This window comes from Toxotes jaculatrix, chromosome 21, assembly GCF_017976425.1.
Source record: "Toxotes jaculatrix isolate fToxJac2 chromosome 21, fToxJac2.pri, whole genome shotgun sequence".
Classification (NCBI taxonomy): domain Eukaryota; kingdom Metazoa; phylum Chordata; class Actinopteri; family Toxotidae; genus Toxotes; species Toxotes jaculatrix.
In genome coordinates this window covers 10793657-10810884 of record NC_054414.1, presented here as the reverse complement: position 1 = coordinate 10810884, position 17228 = coordinate 10793657, and the positions used below count along the sequence as shown (strand labels likewise).

At 41.8% G+C, this 17228-nt stretch overlaps 3 protein-coding genes across 4 annotated transcripts; 2 read left to right on the top strand and 1 right to left on the bottom strand.

Annotated features, from left to right (window-relative positions):
- Window positions 1-731: 731 nt before the first annotated feature.
- Window positions 732-3423, top strand: LOC121175374 (translational activator of cytochrome c oxidase 1). The gene is made up of 6 exons (XM_041029128.1): window positions 732-807; window positions 952-1243; window positions 1324-1430; window positions 1626-1759; window positions 2276-2438; window positions 2781-3423. The coding sequence occupies exons 1-6, from the start codon at window positions 799-801 to the stop codon at window positions 2988-2990; spliced, it is 915 nt and encodes a 304-aa protein (XP_040885062.1). The 5' UTR covers window positions 732-798; the 3' UTR covers window positions 2991-3423.
- Window positions 3424-5799: 2376 nt separating this feature from the next.
- On the top strand, window positions 5800-10604 carry LOC121201612 (potassium voltage-gated channel subfamily H member 6). The gene is made up of 11 exons (XM_041067523.1): window positions 5800-5892; window positions 6061-6486; window positions 6666-7059; window positions 7175-7374; window positions 7484-7736; window positions 7824-8017; window positions 8111-8219; window positions 8435-8704; window positions 8995-9175; window positions 9496-9700; window positions 9823-10604. Exons 1-11 carry the CDS (start codon window positions 5800-5802, stop codon window positions 10111-10113), a joined length of 2616 nt encoding a protein of 871 aa, XP_040923457.1. The 3' UTR covers window positions 10114-10604.
- LOC121201613 (DDB1- and CUL4-associated factor 7-like) lies at window positions 8558-16484 on the bottom strand. Of its 2 annotated transcripts, XR_005896698.1 has the most exons (8): window positions 16071-16484; window positions 14729-14887; window positions 14405-14516; window positions 14169-14287; window positions 13875-14084; window positions 13377-13494; window positions 11268-12449; window positions 8558-8680 (listed from the first exon to the last, which is right to left on the bottom strand). XR_005896698.1 is itself a non-coding variant. In XM_041029127.1 (7 exons), exons 1-7 carry the CDS (start codon window positions 16206-16208, stop codon window positions 12277-12279), a joined length of 1029 nt encoding a protein of 342 aa, XP_040885061.1. In that variant the 5' UTR covers window positions 16209-16484; the 3' UTR covers window positions 11089-12276. The 2 variants fall into 2 exon arrangements, 1 of the variants encoding a protein (XP_040885061.1); XM_041029127.1 differs by lacking the exon at window positions 8558-8680 and having other exon boundaries at window positions 11089-12449.
- Between the last annotated feature and the right edge of the window lie 744 nt (window positions 16485-17228).

Genomic DNA, 17228 nt, shown 5'->3' with positions numbered 1-17228 from the left:
ACCAACATTTCTCAACCAGTTCCCACGGTGGGACATTTCAGAGGAGACCGATACAGACCAGACTTACACTAACTACCATATGTACCAATTAGAGGACCTGATGATCTCTAGAGCAAACCTCCCTGACACCAGCAGATAAAAAACAAACAAACAAACAAACAAACAAACAAACAAACAAACAAACAAACAAACAAACAAACAAACAAACAAACAACAACAACAAAAAAAACCCCATAAATGATATGGGAAGGAGGTACAATATCTTGGCTGGTGTTGCTGTTAGTTTTGAGACCAGCTGTTAAACTTGTGCGCTGATATTCTGCAGTAGTTTCTGATTTCACCCAGAAACACCCAGGGGTCCTGAAAGAGAGACAGTTCCCATGATTATCATAATATAATAATTTTAGACAATAATGAACAACAAGACAAAATACAGTAATAGTAACACTCTAGTTGGAAATGTTTTTGTTTTGCTTTGTTTTGTTTTTGCCAAAAGAAAGAAAAATCCTGGCTCAAAAGCCACTGCTTTTCAGGAGGTATTTGACAACATCTCATGGTCTTCATCAGCATGAACTACTACTAATAATAATAATAACAATAAGAAAAAGAATAACAATAATAATAATAATATTTTGTTGTTGTTGCTATAACAGATGTAAAAACAAAGAATGTTAATGTCATTACATAAAGCTCAACTGCTAATGTCAACTTTTATTTTGAAAGGTTTCTGACGTCACAGCAACCCGGAAGTGCCGGGTTCACAAGGACAGCTGAAGAAACGGCGTGTTTTCCAGACTTATGAGAGGTGTAAGTTAGAAAACTTAAGGCGGTAGCATTAATTTATCGATATTAATATTAATAGTTTAGGAAATTAAAGACCTCAACTGCAAACAGAGACTGAGATACTTTCATACTGAGTGTGTGTATGTGTGTGTTTGTGTATGTATGAAGGGCATGTCGGGGGCGGCGGTGCTGAGGGGTCTCCCGGCCCTTATCCCCCGGACACTCGCCGTGGCCTCCGGCAGGTGCTCGGCCCCGGTCGCGTCCTCCGTCCTGCCGCCGGCTCCATGTGTATTGTCCCTCCCCTGGACGGCTTCTTCCGTCAGGACGCTGCAGCTGTGCCCCGCGTTATGTGCGGGACACAACAAGTGGTCAAAGGTGAAAAACATTAAAGGACCCAAAGATGAGGCGAGGGGAAGGATGTTCATGAAGTTTGGCTTGCTGATAAGGATCGCGGTGAAAGGTGAGGCTGCAGTGCTCTGGTGTCAGTTTTACAACTGCATTGTGGACTGTAGCTAATTTCAAGTTTGGTTTCATCTGCAGAGGGTGGATCTAACCCAGAGCTGAATTTAAACTTAGCACACATACTGGAGCAGTGCAGGAGCAAAAACATGCCCAAAGCATCCATAGAAACTGCAATCAAGGGTGCGGTAGGTTGACAACACTGTCACAGTAGAATAGGTGAGAAATTAAAGGGGGGAAAAACAGTATACAGTGTCTTAGTAAGTTAAGCACTCCTTTGCATAAATCCTCTACCTCTCTGGATGGATAAACACCTTTCATCCAGTAGATATTAATAATATGCTGCAGAAAACTCATACTTATCTTCTCTCCTGGCTCTACAGGAAAAGGCCAAACCCGCGTCCCAGCATATGTTTGAAGCTCGGGGACCTGGTGGATGTCTGCTGCTCATCGAGGTCCTCACAGACAGCAACAGCCGCACCCTCCATGAAATCAAACGTCTGCTTAACAAGAATGGGTCAGGACTGACTTTTTTTTTTGTTTTAGTAGTCAGAAATACTGAAAGATTTAGGTGATGTAATGTACAACGATACATGGTAAATGCACTGTTAATGGAAGCTGATGCAGTGGGTATTGTAGCCAATAGATGTCCCTATAGATAACTGTGGATATCACCGTGTACTATTTACTGTAAGAAGACAATAACTGATGATACAGCATTAAATAAAATCATGCATCAGTATCGTGCAATACATAATTATTGGTCTGCACCCTATATAAGCCATAAGCCATAATACCTTCACTGCTGCTTCTTTTTGCAGGATCTTAACACCTCGATTTTAATCAGTTTATAAAAAGATTAGTAACATTAGTTGTTACAATTAAATATGCACAACTATAGCTCTGCAGCTTTGCTTGCAAAGTAAAATAACAGTGTCGATTTATCTACAAAATGAAGTATATAAGAAGCTGACCTGTTCAAACTGGTTAAAATAGGGCTGTGTTGATGGTGTAATTCTGTGCTCGTCCACAGAGGGATGCTGTCAGATGGAGTCCGACACAGCTTCACCAGGAGGGGGGTGGTGGCAATGGCGGGCAAGACCATCTCAACCGAGAGAGCTCTGGAGCTGGCCATTGAGGTGGGAGCGGAAGATGTCCAAGAGACGGAGGATGAGGATGACCAGCCCCTCCTGCAGGTCAGACATGAAGAGACAGGAGAGTAGTATAAACATATGAGGGGACATTTGGCTAGATGCAAATAGCAGCGGCTATGATGGGCATGAGGGATGTGAGGAGCCACCTTTGAATAAAAATCTGTGGCTGATAGTGCTCAGACTCAGAGATGAATTATATAATCCTGAGGAGACACAAACAAACATCTGAAGAATCCTTACAAATGCATGACATTGAATATGTCCAGTAACTAATAATTTACATGAATATAGTTTTTGTTTCACTGCAGTGCTACCATCTCTAGTTTCATTTGTGTAACGCCCTACTACAGATTTAACTGATAGTTTGATCTGATCTTTCTACAGTTTATTTGTAACACGACGGACCTGAGCAAGGTGCGGGCCTCATTGGAGGAGCTGGGAATGCAGATCATGTCTTCTGGGCTGGAGTTTGTCCCCAGCACTCTCTCGTCTCTGGACCGGGACCAGCTGGATGCTGCTTCAACACTAATAGAAGCTCTCAATGACTGTCCAGATGTAGTCCGAGTGTGGGACAATATCCAAGCCGACAGCTGAGGACGATCTCTGGACACTTGGTGGACACTGAATAGCTTGCATGTGGAACATTTAATTTCAGAGGGGAAGCTTATGACAGCCTTGTGCATCAGTTGGTACTGATACTACTGCTTGATATGTCATTATAAGAAAATAGACATTACCAGTATGAGTTGTTTTTGCCATGTTGATACTGTCTACATCGGGAAAAACTGTCCTTGTTAGGATGTAAAGTGATGTTTCACCTTAAATGTTTTCTATGGTCAGACTGCACTTTTCTACAGAAGTTCATTAGCCGCCAATCTTGAACTATCAAAAGGAAAGAAAAGAAAATTTCACTTGTACTAGTCGAGGAAGGAAACTGTAAATGTTTTAACAAGGTTCAAGTTAAAAATTTAAAGATCCCCCTCCAGAGATGATGATTCACATATAAAAATTATCTGCCGGAATAATAACGTGTGTCTGGTTTGGTGTTTCTACAAAAATGTTTGGTTACCTAGTTGAAAAGTAGGATAGGATTACATGTGCTCTTTCTAACTCACTGTAAAGTCATTCCTAAAATTTGTATTTATTATATTTATAAAAAAACAAAACAAAAAAGAACACAGATGGTTGAAGGTTACAGCTGAAGGACATTTTGAGCCAATGTCATCACAGGTCATTACCCCCGCATATTACTATGGTGTCAACATTGCAGTCAATAAGAGCCCAGATTAATGGTATACATGCATCATATTGAGCGGATTCTATACCTTTAGTCAGCTGATTTAGTTTTTTTGCACCACAGCGTCACATTTATCACAGCCTGAACTATATTTTAAATGTACAGAACCAAACTGAACCGCGTACAGGAACATGGTAATTTGATGTTAATGGGGAAGTCCAGTGTAATGGCTCTGAGCCCATTTGCTCTGTTTATCAATGCTGGTCATTGATTTTCCTGTCAGTTCCTCTCAGCTATAGCATGGGATTGATTGTTTTCCCAGTGTTGGCAAATGTTGCGCAGCAACATGTGAGCTGCAGGCCAGTCCTCTGCCCTGTGCCAGACTGGAGGGTTCAACATCGATGTTTGCATCCACACACTGAAAACCAGAAGTCTATTTGTTTTGCCTAAATATGAACCATGACAGAGGAGACTGAACATTTTTGAACACACTTGTCCAAAAAACGCGTTCAGAAGAATGGATATTTGAGTCATGGCTGCCTAGGGGTCCAGGCCAAGGAGGATTTGATATTCTGGTTTCAAATCTGGTAAGTTGTGTTGTTTTCACTTAAAACTAAAGAACTGACAAACTGGCGAGAGCAAATTTTTCTGCAATGTAACAGCTACCTTCTCTGTGCAGTCACACTTTGTGAGTCAAGTATTGAGACTATCCAGTATTTGAGGGCAGAGTATTTTTGGGAGGGGCACAGCTAAATGGGCATTCTGGGAAATCAGACCGGAGAGGAATTTGTTAAGGGGGGGTGCAGAGTATTAAATGTAACTGAGTAGTTCCCTATTTTTGCATTCATATTGAGATTTAGTATAACCACTTTATGGAAATGAAATTTCAGGAATCCACAGTATAAGTCAAGTATAGTAAGAGAACTACATTATGAGTACAGTAATGTAGCTTACAATGTTAATGAATACTAAAACTGTTGTAATAGTAGTAGTAAGCCAAATGTCTTTCCAGAAAAGAAAAAAGTACAAAATAAGACAAAATGTAAAAACAAAGATTGTTTAGATGGATCTCTTTGAACAAAAATAGAAATAAACATATTCACCGATCACCTGTAGGCCAGCAGAGCTCCATGTCTGACTCAGACCTTATGAAGAGTGGGGGACCAGCCAGCAGGGGCCCCGAATGTCGCTCACCTCCAACTCCCAGGATGGAGCTGCTCAGTCCCTCCAAGGTGAAGGACCGCTCTCAGAACGTCACAGAGAAGGTCACGCAGGTACGGGGCCGAGACATGGGCTCAGTCTCTGGCTGTGTGCATCAGTTTATACACTGAAGGCGTGCAGCTGGACTGACTGAGAGTCAGGAAGTCCAGTTTAAGAGCTCTGAGTGAATGAGCTTACTCATTCAGTACCAAGCTTCAAGTGAAAGTCTGTGCCCCATGATGCATTTGAGGCTTGCCAGGTTCTGTCCGTCAGTCAGGAGTTCACGTTAATCATCTTTTGATTTCTAAGAAATGAAGAGGCTTCCAGAAAGTTGCCATGATGGAAGACTGTCGTTAATTAACCCGCTAGTGGAAAAATCAGTAGGTGGTTTGGTGCATGAACGCTTTCCTCCTGTGTGTGAAAAAAAAAACAAAGTTACATTGAGCCACAGTTCAATTAAGGACTACTGTCGTTACTGCTGCAGCCCTGGGGCTCAGCATTCTGCATCACTGCCTGTGTGGGGTGCTGAGTGGGTGGGTATGAAACAAATGCAAGAGAAATGTTTGCAACCTGCCATGACCTTGCTACATGGGGTCACTTGTTGATCCCTGTCTGTCTTTACAGTACATCTGTATAACTATTTATGTATGTATCTGATTGATAGATCCATTTATCTGGAAGGTCAGAGAGGTTTGTCAGGGCAGCAAATATTATTTTGTAATTGGGCTAAAGTGAACAAGAGGACTGTGGCAGCACATGAACTCAGTTATGTGATAGTGACGCCCAGTTCATCATTACAGTCCTCCAGCCCAACAGCATCCTGCACTCAGTCAGCTCTTGCACAGTTGATTACAGCACACTGGTGCTTTAGCTTTGCCCAATATTTTTTTGGTATCTGAAAATAATTGTACTATCTGGATGTAACGTTTACTCAAGTCTCACCTCCGCTGAGTCACCAATGACAGGATGGTCAAGGATTTGTTGGACTTGCAAGGTCACAAAACCAGAGCATGCAGCCTCCACCAAGATCTCGGTCAAAACAGTACGTCTTCTAGAAAGGTCTGTTGGTTAGAATTAATGCAGAAAGAAATATAGTTTTTAAATTGCTGCTGTTTGTTTCAGAGAATGTACTTGTTTTCCTGTTTTATTTCAGATTTCCCTCTGAAAGATTGAAATCTGTGTTCATATGTGAGAATCACTGCATACTGCTGCATTCTTTATGCTTAGGTACTTTCTTTGGAGTCTGATGTACTGCCTGAATACAAACTCCAGGTACCTGAGACAACATGGTGGATCTTGCTTCACTACAGTCCCTTCAAGGCATTTTGGGACTGGATAATTCTCCTCCTGGTCCTCTACACAGCTGTTTTCACTCCTTACTCAGCTGCCTTCCTCTTGGATGAACATGGGGATTTACGTCAAAGGAGCTGTGGCTACACATGTAACCCTCTGAATGTGGCAGACCTTATGGTGGACGTGCTGTTTATCGTGGACATAGTCATCAACCTACGCACAACGTACGTGGACCAGAATGATGAGGTGGTCACACAGCCGAGCCGGATAGCCAAGCACTATATCAAAGGCTGGTTCCCTATTGATCTGTTTGCAGCAATCCCTTTTGACCTTCTCATTTTCAGATCCGGCTCTGATGAGGTAAGAACTCTCAAGTTCATGCTGTTTGTATTCATTCTAAAATTATTTTGGCAGTTATTCCTTGATGTAAATGTGCTGTCCTAAACTTCTGAAATAATTTCTAATTAAGTCGCCTGATTAAATTGAATGGCCATTTCCCTGCCTAACTTCTTCTTCCCTGTTGTTAATGGACACCAAAGATGGCAACCTTAACCAGCCTGCTGAAAACAGCTCGGTTACTACGATTGGTCCGCGTGGCAAGAAAACTGGACCGATATTCGGAATATGGGGCTGCTGTCCTATTCTTACTCATGTGCACCTTTGTACTCATCGCCCATTGGTTAGCCTGTATTTGGTATGCTATTGGCTTTGTGGAGAGGCCATATACGGAGACCGGTTGGCTGGACAACCTGGCTGAACAACTGGGCAAGGTATACAACGACAGCGACTCCACCTCTGGTCCATCGGTCAAAGACAAGTATGTCACTGCTCTGTACTTCACCTTGAGTAGCTTGACGAGTGTGGGGTTCGGTAATGTTTCTCCAAACACCAACTCAGAGAAGATCTTCTCCATCTGCGTCATGGTTATTGGCTGTAAGTTGAATAACACTGTTAGAGACTGTACAGACACTTCTGGGCTGGGGATGTTTCACTTTTTAAAAAAGCAAAATCATGCAGGTCTTTTTATTACCTTTTGATTCCGTCTCAGCTCTCATGTATGCCAGCATATTTGGAAATGTGTCTGCCATCATCCAGCGGCTGTACTCTGGTACAACCCGCTACCACACCCAGATGCTGCGAGTCAAAGAGTTCATCCGATTCCACCAAATCCCAGGTGGCCTGCGTGCAAGGCTGGAGGAGTACTTTCAGCATGCCTGGTCATACACAAATGGCATTGACATGAATGCTGTGAGTAAAAAATGACAATTCTCACCTCTGTGACATCTCATGGTTGTGTTCTATCCATATTTCACATCCTATCACTGATATTCTGATGGTTTTGTCCTCCCATATTCAGGTGTTGAAGGGGTTTCCAGAGTCTTTGCAGGCTGACATCTGTTTGCACTTGAACAGATCTCTGCTGCAGAACTGTAAGGCTTTCCGTGGGGGCAGTCAAGCCTGTCTACGCGCCTTGGCTATAAGGTTCAAGACAGTCCACGCTCCTCCAGGAGATACTCTTATCCACTATGGAGACATCCTGGACTCTCTTTTCTTCATCTCTCGTGGTTCGATTCAGGTCATCAGGGATGATGTGGTGGTAGCCATATTAGGTAACAGATCTAATTATAATGCAGTGTCTCAATAAATGCTCCAAAACCAAACTTCAAAAACTCAGATAAGTATTTGTGCTCTTGTAGAAAAGAACGACATCTTTGGTGAGACCATCCACCTGTACGATGAGCCAGGGAAGTCCAATTCCGACGTGCACACCATCACCTACTGTGACCTGCACCGCATCCTGAGGGACGACCTGCTGGAGGTCCTGGATAACTACCCCGGCTTTGCAGACAACTTCTGGAGGAACCTGGAGATAACGTTTGACCTTAGAGATGTATGTTGATAGTTTATTTTTACGAAAAAAAAAGAACATCTTGACATTTTGAAATCACAGCACAGTATTCTATGATTTTCCTGTGTTCATCAGGCTGATCAAGTGCCACCAATAATAACGACTGATGATTCTGGTGATGACTGTGGATATCACCACAAGCCAAAACACAGAATCCATTCCCTGGACTGCCGAATTAGGCCAGGTGAGATATGTGGTGACATAGATTTATTGTTTTTTGTATCTGTCTTCTGATAAATGAGTGCTTAGGACATTATTGATGTATTCAAAGTATTTCTGGTTTACTTCTATTGGAGCTATGCTGGTACAGTCTCTAGGTTCCTGGCATCCTGAGTGGTATTCAGAGATACGTAGACAAAATACTGTAACTGAGTAACTGAAATACTTTCCTGTAAACAGATGGTATTGATCATGAAGACTCGTACCCCCTTCAGTCCTTCCGTCATCGTCACTCACCTCCCCAGGCCCGCTGGGATGACCGCTGTAGCTGTGGATCCACATGCTCCCAGTCGAGTGAGGACCTGGCTAAGTCTCTTGCTCATGGTGCCAAAGTAGAGCTTTATCCTCCAGAGGATGCCACGCGGGACTACTCCCCCTCTGCAGTGCAGCTGCTACCCCCAAGTGGCACATCAGTGGGGAGGGAAGCTGTGTTGGACAGAGGCCATCAAGGTACGTGGATATAAGTCATACTGGAAAGACATACAGGGTGTGTTAGCCTAGTATTTTTAAGTTTTAAACAAGCTATGATGGACTGTTGCTGGTGGTGTTGCATTGTGGACTGAGGCTTGAATGTTTAAGATACCTTATGGAGTTTTCATTGCCACTTGTGGTGGAAAACTTCCCAAGGTCCTTTTAACATTATGTATTTCTGTCTGTAATATTTTGGACATTCCAATTGCCTTAAATAAATTAAATGGATAAACATTTCCACCAGTTTCTTGTCTTTTTACTTTCCACAGCTTCATCTTTGAAAGTGCCAGGGATGTATCAGTACTGGCCAGACCGACAGTCACAACAGTTTTCAGGTCGCGCGTGGCGATCTTCCTCAGTCCGTAACTCCTACCACCCACCACCATTCACAGAAGAAAGGCCCAGTGAGCTGGAGTCTCGACTTGAGGTTTTACATTCACAGCTCAACAGGTGCATTTTCTGTTGTTCACATTTTAAAGCTTTTGTTTTTAACCCTTTAATATCTAGTTTCCACCACTGTTCTCCCTGAGTAGTTTCACTGTCCTCAAAATGCAATTCCGTATGAGTCCACTGGAATGAAAATTAAGTTCTGCGGGCTAAAACTACACACACCAATACACAGCAATAGGTTGTAATGACCGAGCTGATGGTGGATCAGCAGGTTTTAAGAGGCTAAACTGACATGAAAAAAGAGCACCTGTAATTGCTGGGCTACTATGGCTTGTCACAGAATACAAATACAAAATACTCTTTGTTTCTCAATTCCCCAGACTGGAGACTCGCATGACAGCCGACATCAACGTTATTCTCCAGCTTCTCCAGAGGCAGATTGCTCCTGTACCTCCAGCTTACAGCACTGTATCATCTGGTACCCTCCCTTCTGAATCACCTGGCCTGTATGGAACTGGGACACCAGTTCTACACAGCATGTACCCCATTTCTCCCATACAGATGGACAGCAGAGCACCTACACAGGTATGGACTAATGCCAGTAACACAGTGAAACTCTCAGTCACTGTTCACTACAACAGAGATTTAATTTCTAGCTTTTTACTTAAGAAATAAGAGTATGTGATTCTTTTTTTTTTTTACTCTAGAACCCAACCCAGGCCGACCTTAAATTCACCAAGAAGTCCCAGGAGTCACTGTCCAGCGGTATCCATGTGACTGTGGCGTCAGACGACACCATGTTCATGACTGCCACCCCCGAAACTGAGACCCATATAGGTTTAACCCCGCAGCTGCCCCAGCCAAAATCCTCCCTCATGGAAAACCCCAGGCTGTGCGGCAGCCTCCGCTACCCCTCGCTGCCGGGAAACCTGGACATCAGCTCAGGACTAGCTGAGAACCAGAAACACCTGTCAGACCCCGTGCTACCTGTCATCTGACGACCTTCAGTGAAAGAGTTTTCGTGGCAATCAGTGTGACTTTGAAAGAAAGTAGTAATACACTGCTACTTGCAGACGTGCGGAAGGAGCCATATGACAAGTCCAGGAATCAGCCATCATTACACATTTGGACAGCGAGTAGTGTCTCACAATCAGATAGTGGTGGACTGCAAGGATTTCTGTCTCACACAGGATTACGCTCAGTCAGTGACAATTGCAACACAGTTCATCATCATACTTTCTAGAGGACAATTTCTAATTTACAGTGTGTGCATTATGAAGATTGCACAGGAGTTTTTCTTTACATCTCATAATCATGTTTTACATCTTCTTCTGTTCTGTGCTGGTTTGGTTTTGTGAGCACCAGTTCTGTTCCATGCCTGTTCGGTCGTAATCCCGATCCTGTTAAAATCCTCAGTAATTATTTCCCTTGCTGTATCAGTACAGAGCTTCTACCCACAGACCAGAGCTGACTGATACTGAATTTGTGAGGCCATCTGCGATATTGTTATTTGAGAGTAAAGGAAAAGAGCTAATTTGCTTTTATTTTGCCAAGAGTTAGGTGAGAAGATCAACACAGCTCTCATGACTGTGATAAATATGAGGCTATAGCTATCAGCCTATTAGCTTAGCTTAGCACAAAGACTGGAAACGGGGGGAAACAGCTAGCCTGAGCCTCTGATGCTCATTAATTAACACATTATAAGTGGTTTGTCAGGTCAGTCATGTATAAGTTGTGGCTGCAGCTTCATATTTACCACACTTTCACCTTATTCTCAGCAAAAAAAAGCAAATAAAGGTGTTACCCATGATGTCAAACTATTCCTTTAAGAAAATCTCATAACAGTATGTGGGCTGATATTTTCAACATCACATAAGCCTAAACATTTGACAAGGATCCATTGAATTTGGTTAGTAAATAATTGTGAAAAAGATACGTACAGTGTGGGACACTTAAGGGTTCAAAAACAAATTTGTCAGTTCTCTCTGTTTACCACAAACATATCTCTTCTGGCATTTCTGTACTACTCTACCTGGTTAATGACTGGCCAACTTATAGTATGTGCCACATCACTGGACCTGCCTCACCTGTACTGATCTGGCTTTCAATTTGTGAAAATTAATCTATAACAGCTACAGCAACTGGGACTCACTGTTCACATCCAAGGCTCGTGTTTCCCATCCAATCCCGATTCCAACTTCACAACAGGACCGACAGCATTCGTGATCCGATGTCACTTTCTACTGTTTGACCAGCTGTGTTCTTTCCATTACGCAGATCTCGTAGGATGTACTTCATTGTTTTACAGTACCTGGAAGAAGACACTTTTTCAACCTATCATTTCAAGATGTAAATACAGATTCTTATCAGTGCGTTAATGAGTCAATTCACTGTGAAATACTTTAAACTGCTGTGTAAATATTAAAATTCTGTATAATGGTTTAAACAGTGAGGGACTGTTTATTTCTGTATTAAATAAAATTATGTTGCTATGAATAAACTGTTGCAGAAATGACAAAGAAATAAGCATTATGCTCAGTTAATACCAGTAAACTGTATCACAACTAGGATGTGTTTCAAATCACAAATGATATTCAGTTGAATTATATATATATATATACATATATATAAAATCCACATTAACCACATTCAAATCACTTTTGAAAATGGCTAAACCGCATTTTTGCTGCAACAAAAAATTAATATTGAAGGATGGTGTAATGGCTTAAAATGCAAAACAAGATGTGCACTGTAGAATAGAAAAACATGTAACTGACTAGCTTATTTATCGATTAGACAACTTGCTGAAAGCTCGAAGGGCACTGAACCTTGCTTTGAATCTGTACATTACAACAGATATAACAGTCTTTTGGTTACTTGAGACCTGGTTTTTGTCTTAGTGCTCGTTTCGGGTTTTCTGATACCGGATGACTCGGTATCATAGTATCAAAAAAGTCGAGCAGTGACATATTCTAGTTTTCACTCAGCTGATAAAAGCTTCACACACATCATGTGTATCAACACGAAGCCAAAACAAGCATGTTGGTTTGTCCTTAGTAAACAAACTAAACAAAAAAATCCTTCAACAAACTCCTGTCAGCTTGTAAATCCCACTGAGAATGTTTGAGTTGTTTTATGCCTCATTTCTTCGTGTCTGCAGCTCAGACTCGGAGGATTTCCAGGCAGTTGTTGTAGCAGATAGCAATCCAGTCGGGCTGAGTGGAGGCCCACTGTACGTTATTGATTTCTCCCTCGGCTGTGTAGGCCAGTATAGGGTCCTCGATGGCCCGCGGCATCTGCTGGATGTCCCAGATTAGAGCCTGGTGGTCGTCCGCTACACAGAGATGAGGGGAGGAGGTTTGATTTGAATCGATTTATCTTATTTAGACAGGAAGAAAATAATGTTACTAAACACCACACGTTACTGGCCTCATTCTGGCTACTGACTGTTTTTCAAGAGGTTTTTCTTTTTCAGGAGGATATAAAAACATCAAAGCAAGATCAGGGGACAAGTAAAACAATTAAGGGACAAAACAGTCGCAGAGGATCAGCAGAACAACAGAGTATTGCACAATAAGAGGAACGCACTGTACAGAATTTTACACAGCAATTACGAATGTCACTGTGTTGTAGAGATATTTTTTTTACTCAGTAATGTACATACTGCGCCGATTAATTATCTCAACATCACACATAAATCAGATCCTGACACATCTCGTGATCAATTCTGGGACTAGCAGATGATCTTAACATGTGATTCTTTAAATATATGGACTTGTCAAAAAGAACTTCTGCATGTAGTAATTTATTCTGTTGGCAGCGGAGGTGGTCTTCATTTCTGACCCTGGACTTGATGATCAACAAAGAAATCCTTTCAATTCAGAATTTAAAGCCCCAAATGAAGGATCTGAACATTTCTGATGAGATGATTTCTTACTAATTGCATCAGGAGACACTGTTGCAGACAGCGATGCTTCTCCCACCCAGTTCCCCCTTAATTTTACTTTCTAACTTTAACAATGTTCAACATGCATTTACTGGCCCATTGTTGAGATGAGTTCACATCTGCAGTACAAGAAGGGCTCCCCCTTGTGCTCATTGTCAGCCACTACAATTATGTAAAATCTTGTACTGATATAATGTTCTCTTCTCATTCTGCAGCAACTGCCAATACATTTTTAGGCAAAGCCCTCAACCTCCAGACTGCAAACAAACCTCTGTGTGAAGAATGAAAACTCTATTTCCAGTAAAACCTGCATACCTGCCGTACAGATGTGACAGGAGGAGTGTGGTGCCCAGGCTATGCCGTTAACACAGGCCCTGTGGTTGTTGAGTCGGGCCACTGGAGTACAGGGCACACGCACATCCAAGATCACCACCTGAGGATATGAAAAAAAAAAAACAAAACCACATCAAACAGACATTAACTGGCAGCAAACAAAACATCTAATCTCAGATTAAATACGTTTAATTTTCATTTCTGATGTAAACATTTAAGAAGTCAATGTAAAAGAACAAGCACAAGGAAATATGGTAATGTATATACAGAAACAGAAGCATAGAACAGAATATGAGGAATTACAGTATGTTTCCTGTGACTTAAACTCACATTACATTTCCATATTTCATATATTAATTTTGAAGAGGTTTCCGGCTTAAAGGCTTATAAATAACACAAACATAAAAAAAAAAACACTTAAAACACTTAACACTTAAAATATAAAACATAAAATGTATCCACACAGAGAGCAGCCCTAACCTCCATGCTGTCCATCGCCATGGTGGCCAGGTAGTTGGGGTCCTGTTTGTTCCAGCAGAGTCGGAGCAGTGGGTTGTGCTGCGGGTCCTCGTAGATGATAGTGCTGTGTTCGAGGTGACGGAGATCAAACATGCGAACCGAGCCGTCCGCTCCCACCGAGGCAAACATGTCCCTGCCGCCGCCCGCTCGGCTGAAAGAGATGTCGTACACCTGCAACACAGGCGGGCAGTGAGTTCTCATCAGCTAGGACTACAGACCGTTTGAAGGTTTGATGCATCATATCATAACATTTACCTCTTTGTCATGGGCAATCAGCTGTGTCTTGACATGACCTGACACTAGGTTGACCCTTCCAAGCACCTGTCCAGTCTCCAGCCCCCATATCGTACAGGTGGTGTCAATACTGGAAGTACCTGCACAGAAAACATACACAATGTAATGTGGAGCTGATCCTTTTTCTAGTTTTCTATGTGGGATTTGTCAATACAGACTCCAAGTTGCCCTGAGGTAAACCTGCACTGGGTTTTTACCTAACAGGTTTGGATCCACCTCGTTCCAGTCGAAGGATGTGAGCGGCGCACAGAAGTCAGAGTTCTTGTTATTGTTGAGCAGGCACTCCAGACGGGTCTCTGTATCACTCACCTTTCAATAGAAAGACATATTATTGTCAATATTTGTGCACTTTGTGAAAAAAATAAGACTAGTAGAAATATCACGTGATTTGTTCATCAGTGTTTTAAACAATGACTCAAGAAACAGTAATAAAAAGGTAAAAAAGAAGGACCTAACATAACTGTACTGCAAGTGCAAGTGTGAGACTGTGGGTTCAGATCTGACTGGATTGGTCCTCTTACCCTCCAAATTCTCAGGTAGTCTCCGCTGGTGGCCAGCAGGTCAGGGTACACTCCTTTAGTGTCGGGGATCCACATGATTTTGGTGGTGGGGTAGGGATGGTCGAAAGTGTTTCGGCACACAAACTCTGAGCTCTCCTCCTCCAGACCAACTATCTGAACCTGAGGAGACACAATAACAACTCACCTTGAGTGAGCCAGTGTAGTGTTACTTATCTGAAACGGGAACAGTACAATCAGTCAGTGGTGTGACAGGTGGTGATGATTATAGGGATACACAGCTGGGGATAATCCACTCAGGGATGTTGTGCAGGAAACTTCCCCCAATATTCAACCTGATCAGTTTCATTCTCATTTAATATTTTTCAGTTCTTTGTAATATCACCAAAACATTCATTTGAGGTTTTACATCAAACACAATCATTGATATAGTTGCTTTTACAGCTGTTCAAATCAGAGTTCTGCCAACAGAAAACTGATCAATGACCATTTTAACAACTGATCAACAATTTCATAGTCTAAAATGTTAGAGGTTAATACTCAATTATAAAGAAATTGCAAATTTAACACATTTACAGACTGCTTGTCAATGCTAAATAGTGTGACCTAAGTAAACTTATCTATATCTTATCTATGGCCCATTTTACAAAATGCTTCACACAGAGAATCTAATGAAGATCAACAATTTTTTTAATCATTACATCTAAATGCAAACAAAACAAATCAATTAAAATCAATTCCAAATCAAGTGAAATACAAACTCATCACACCTGTAGTGATTATTATGCAAATGATTTTTTATAATTGCATTATATCTAAATCATTTATATATTCTGAACTGTTTTCAAGTTCTTTCCCCAGAAAACATACTCTGTCATTTCAAAGAAAAAATGCATTTCCTTTCATGTTCTTGTAATTTCATATGGGGGCAAGCTGTTCCCTACAATCATCACAGAATGGTTTATAAATTCACATTAATGTCATAAACTCTAAATAGTCACATGCTAACAGAATATGACCTACATTTAGACTGATATATGTCAGTGGTTTATATCAGTATGTATCATCTTCACTATACAGAATTTGCAGGCATTTCCTAACAGTGCTCAGCTGTAATATAACGTGAGCCGTTACTATGAGCTGGATTTGATAGGGGACCTGGAGCAGAGGGGTAAAATAAAACCTAACGTTACTTCTAATTAATCTTCTACTAAACATTAACACAGTACTACAGTAACACTCCTCCAGCAAGTTAAATTTAACACAAGCAGACAATAGTATCACCATCACTGCCCATGCCTGCCATTAAAAGCAGCATGGGACAGGACGTGCGCCTTGAAGTTACCTTGTTGTTGTACTCCTCCACAAAGCTACCGAGCGCCAGGCGGAAGCGTTTGTCCGGTCGGACAGTCCAGTTCATGGCGTAAACTGTCCATGGTGCCTCGTATTTGTAGATTTCTTTACGCTTACCGTGCAGCGACATCTTTTAAATATACTATTAACCTCCGAGAGAAAACTAATTACCAGCAGGGAAAGGGGACCCTGAACGCGTCGCGGCAACCGGCTACTTTACAAACGTAACTTATTGTCTCCGATAACGTTGTGTAATTTCTACCGAAGTGACCTAACTGTTGAGTCCGTGTAGTCGGGACGCTTTCCCGGCGGTAAAAGCTACACGTTACATACAAAAGAACATGAGTTACAAGTATGCAATCAACGGCTTAGCGGCTGCTGAAAGATGTTCATAACATGGCAGCAATGGCGGAGACCGGAGGACAGAAATAGTACGACGACGTCGAGCGTCGTCGAGGCTGCCGCTGCTGCCTTCACGAGCTGGCATTAATATCGTAATTATTATAACAAAGCGCAAAAACGGCCCAGCAAGTAGTTTTGTAAATATTGGTGGAGTTTCATATCTGACTTTCGGGGAGATAGGTGATGCTGTAAACTGTCTTTCACCAAAATGGGCGAATAGCCAACTTTTAGATACTGTGATCATTAAATTCAATCAAAAAGACATCACCTTAATTCTTCTTTTCACTTCTGCCACTGTAATTCCTTGCCATCCATGTTCATCCAGCTGAAGTTATTTGTGATTTTCTTTAAAAAAATGGATTGTGGTTTTATTGATTGATTGATTGATTGCACTGCAACTTCACAAAGGGAGTTTACGAAGAAGCACCTGAAGGCAACACTCCAGATAATTTGCTCCACACCTGAGAAGCTGAATGAAAGAGCTGCCTTTGTGCAAAGAGAAATTGACCATCTCCGTGGAAGGACTTCATGTTCATTAATGTTTTTTTTCTTTCAACTCTAATCTATTTCTATTTTGAATACAGATAATTAAATGCCAACAGTGCACGTGATGGCAACATTTGTTCCTTTCAGCTGCTAATCCTTGGCTTCTTTTCATTCACTTATGATTGTGATTGCTCATTTGACCTCTGACTAACCTCAGCAGTACTTGAAGGAGCATTCATCTGCAGTGACAGCACATTTGTCA

Bases quoted from the DNA above. Each gene is read 5' to 3' on its own strand.
- LOC121201612 (XM_041067523.1), top strand. From the start codon at position 5,800: ATGGTCAAGGATTTGTTGGACTTGCAAGGTCACAAAACCAGAGCATGC. The intron at 6,487-6,665 runs GTAAGAACTCTC...TGGACACCAAAG, and splicing joins TCAGATCCGGCTCTGATGAG to ATGGCAACCTTAACCAGCCT. The intron at 8,705-8,994 runs GTACGTGGATAT...TACTTTCCACAG, and splicing joins GTTGGACAGAGGCCATCAAG to CTTCATCTTTGAAAGTGCCA.
- LOC121201613 (XM_041029127.1), bottom strand. From the start codon at position 16,208: ATGTCGCTGCACGGTAAGCGTAAAGAAATCTACAAATACGAGGCACCA. The intron at 14,288-14,404 runs GTAAAAACCCAG...TTTTCTGTGCAG, and splicing joins GGTGGATCCAAACCTGTTAG to GTACTTCCAGTATTGACACC. The intron at 13,495-13,874 runs GTTAGGGCTGCT...TCATATCCTCAG, and splicing joins TGGCGATGGACAGCATGGAG to GTGGTGATCTTGGATGTGCG.
- LOC121175374 (XM_041029128.1), top strand. The intron at 1,760-2,275 runs GTCAGGACTGAC...GCTCGTCCACAG, and splicing joins CGTCTGCTTAACAAGAATGG to AGGGATGCTGTCAGATGGAG. The intron at 2,439-2,780 runs GTCAGACATGAA...ATCTTTCTACAG, and splicing joins ATGACCAGCCCCTCCTGCAG to TTTATTTGTAACACGACGGA.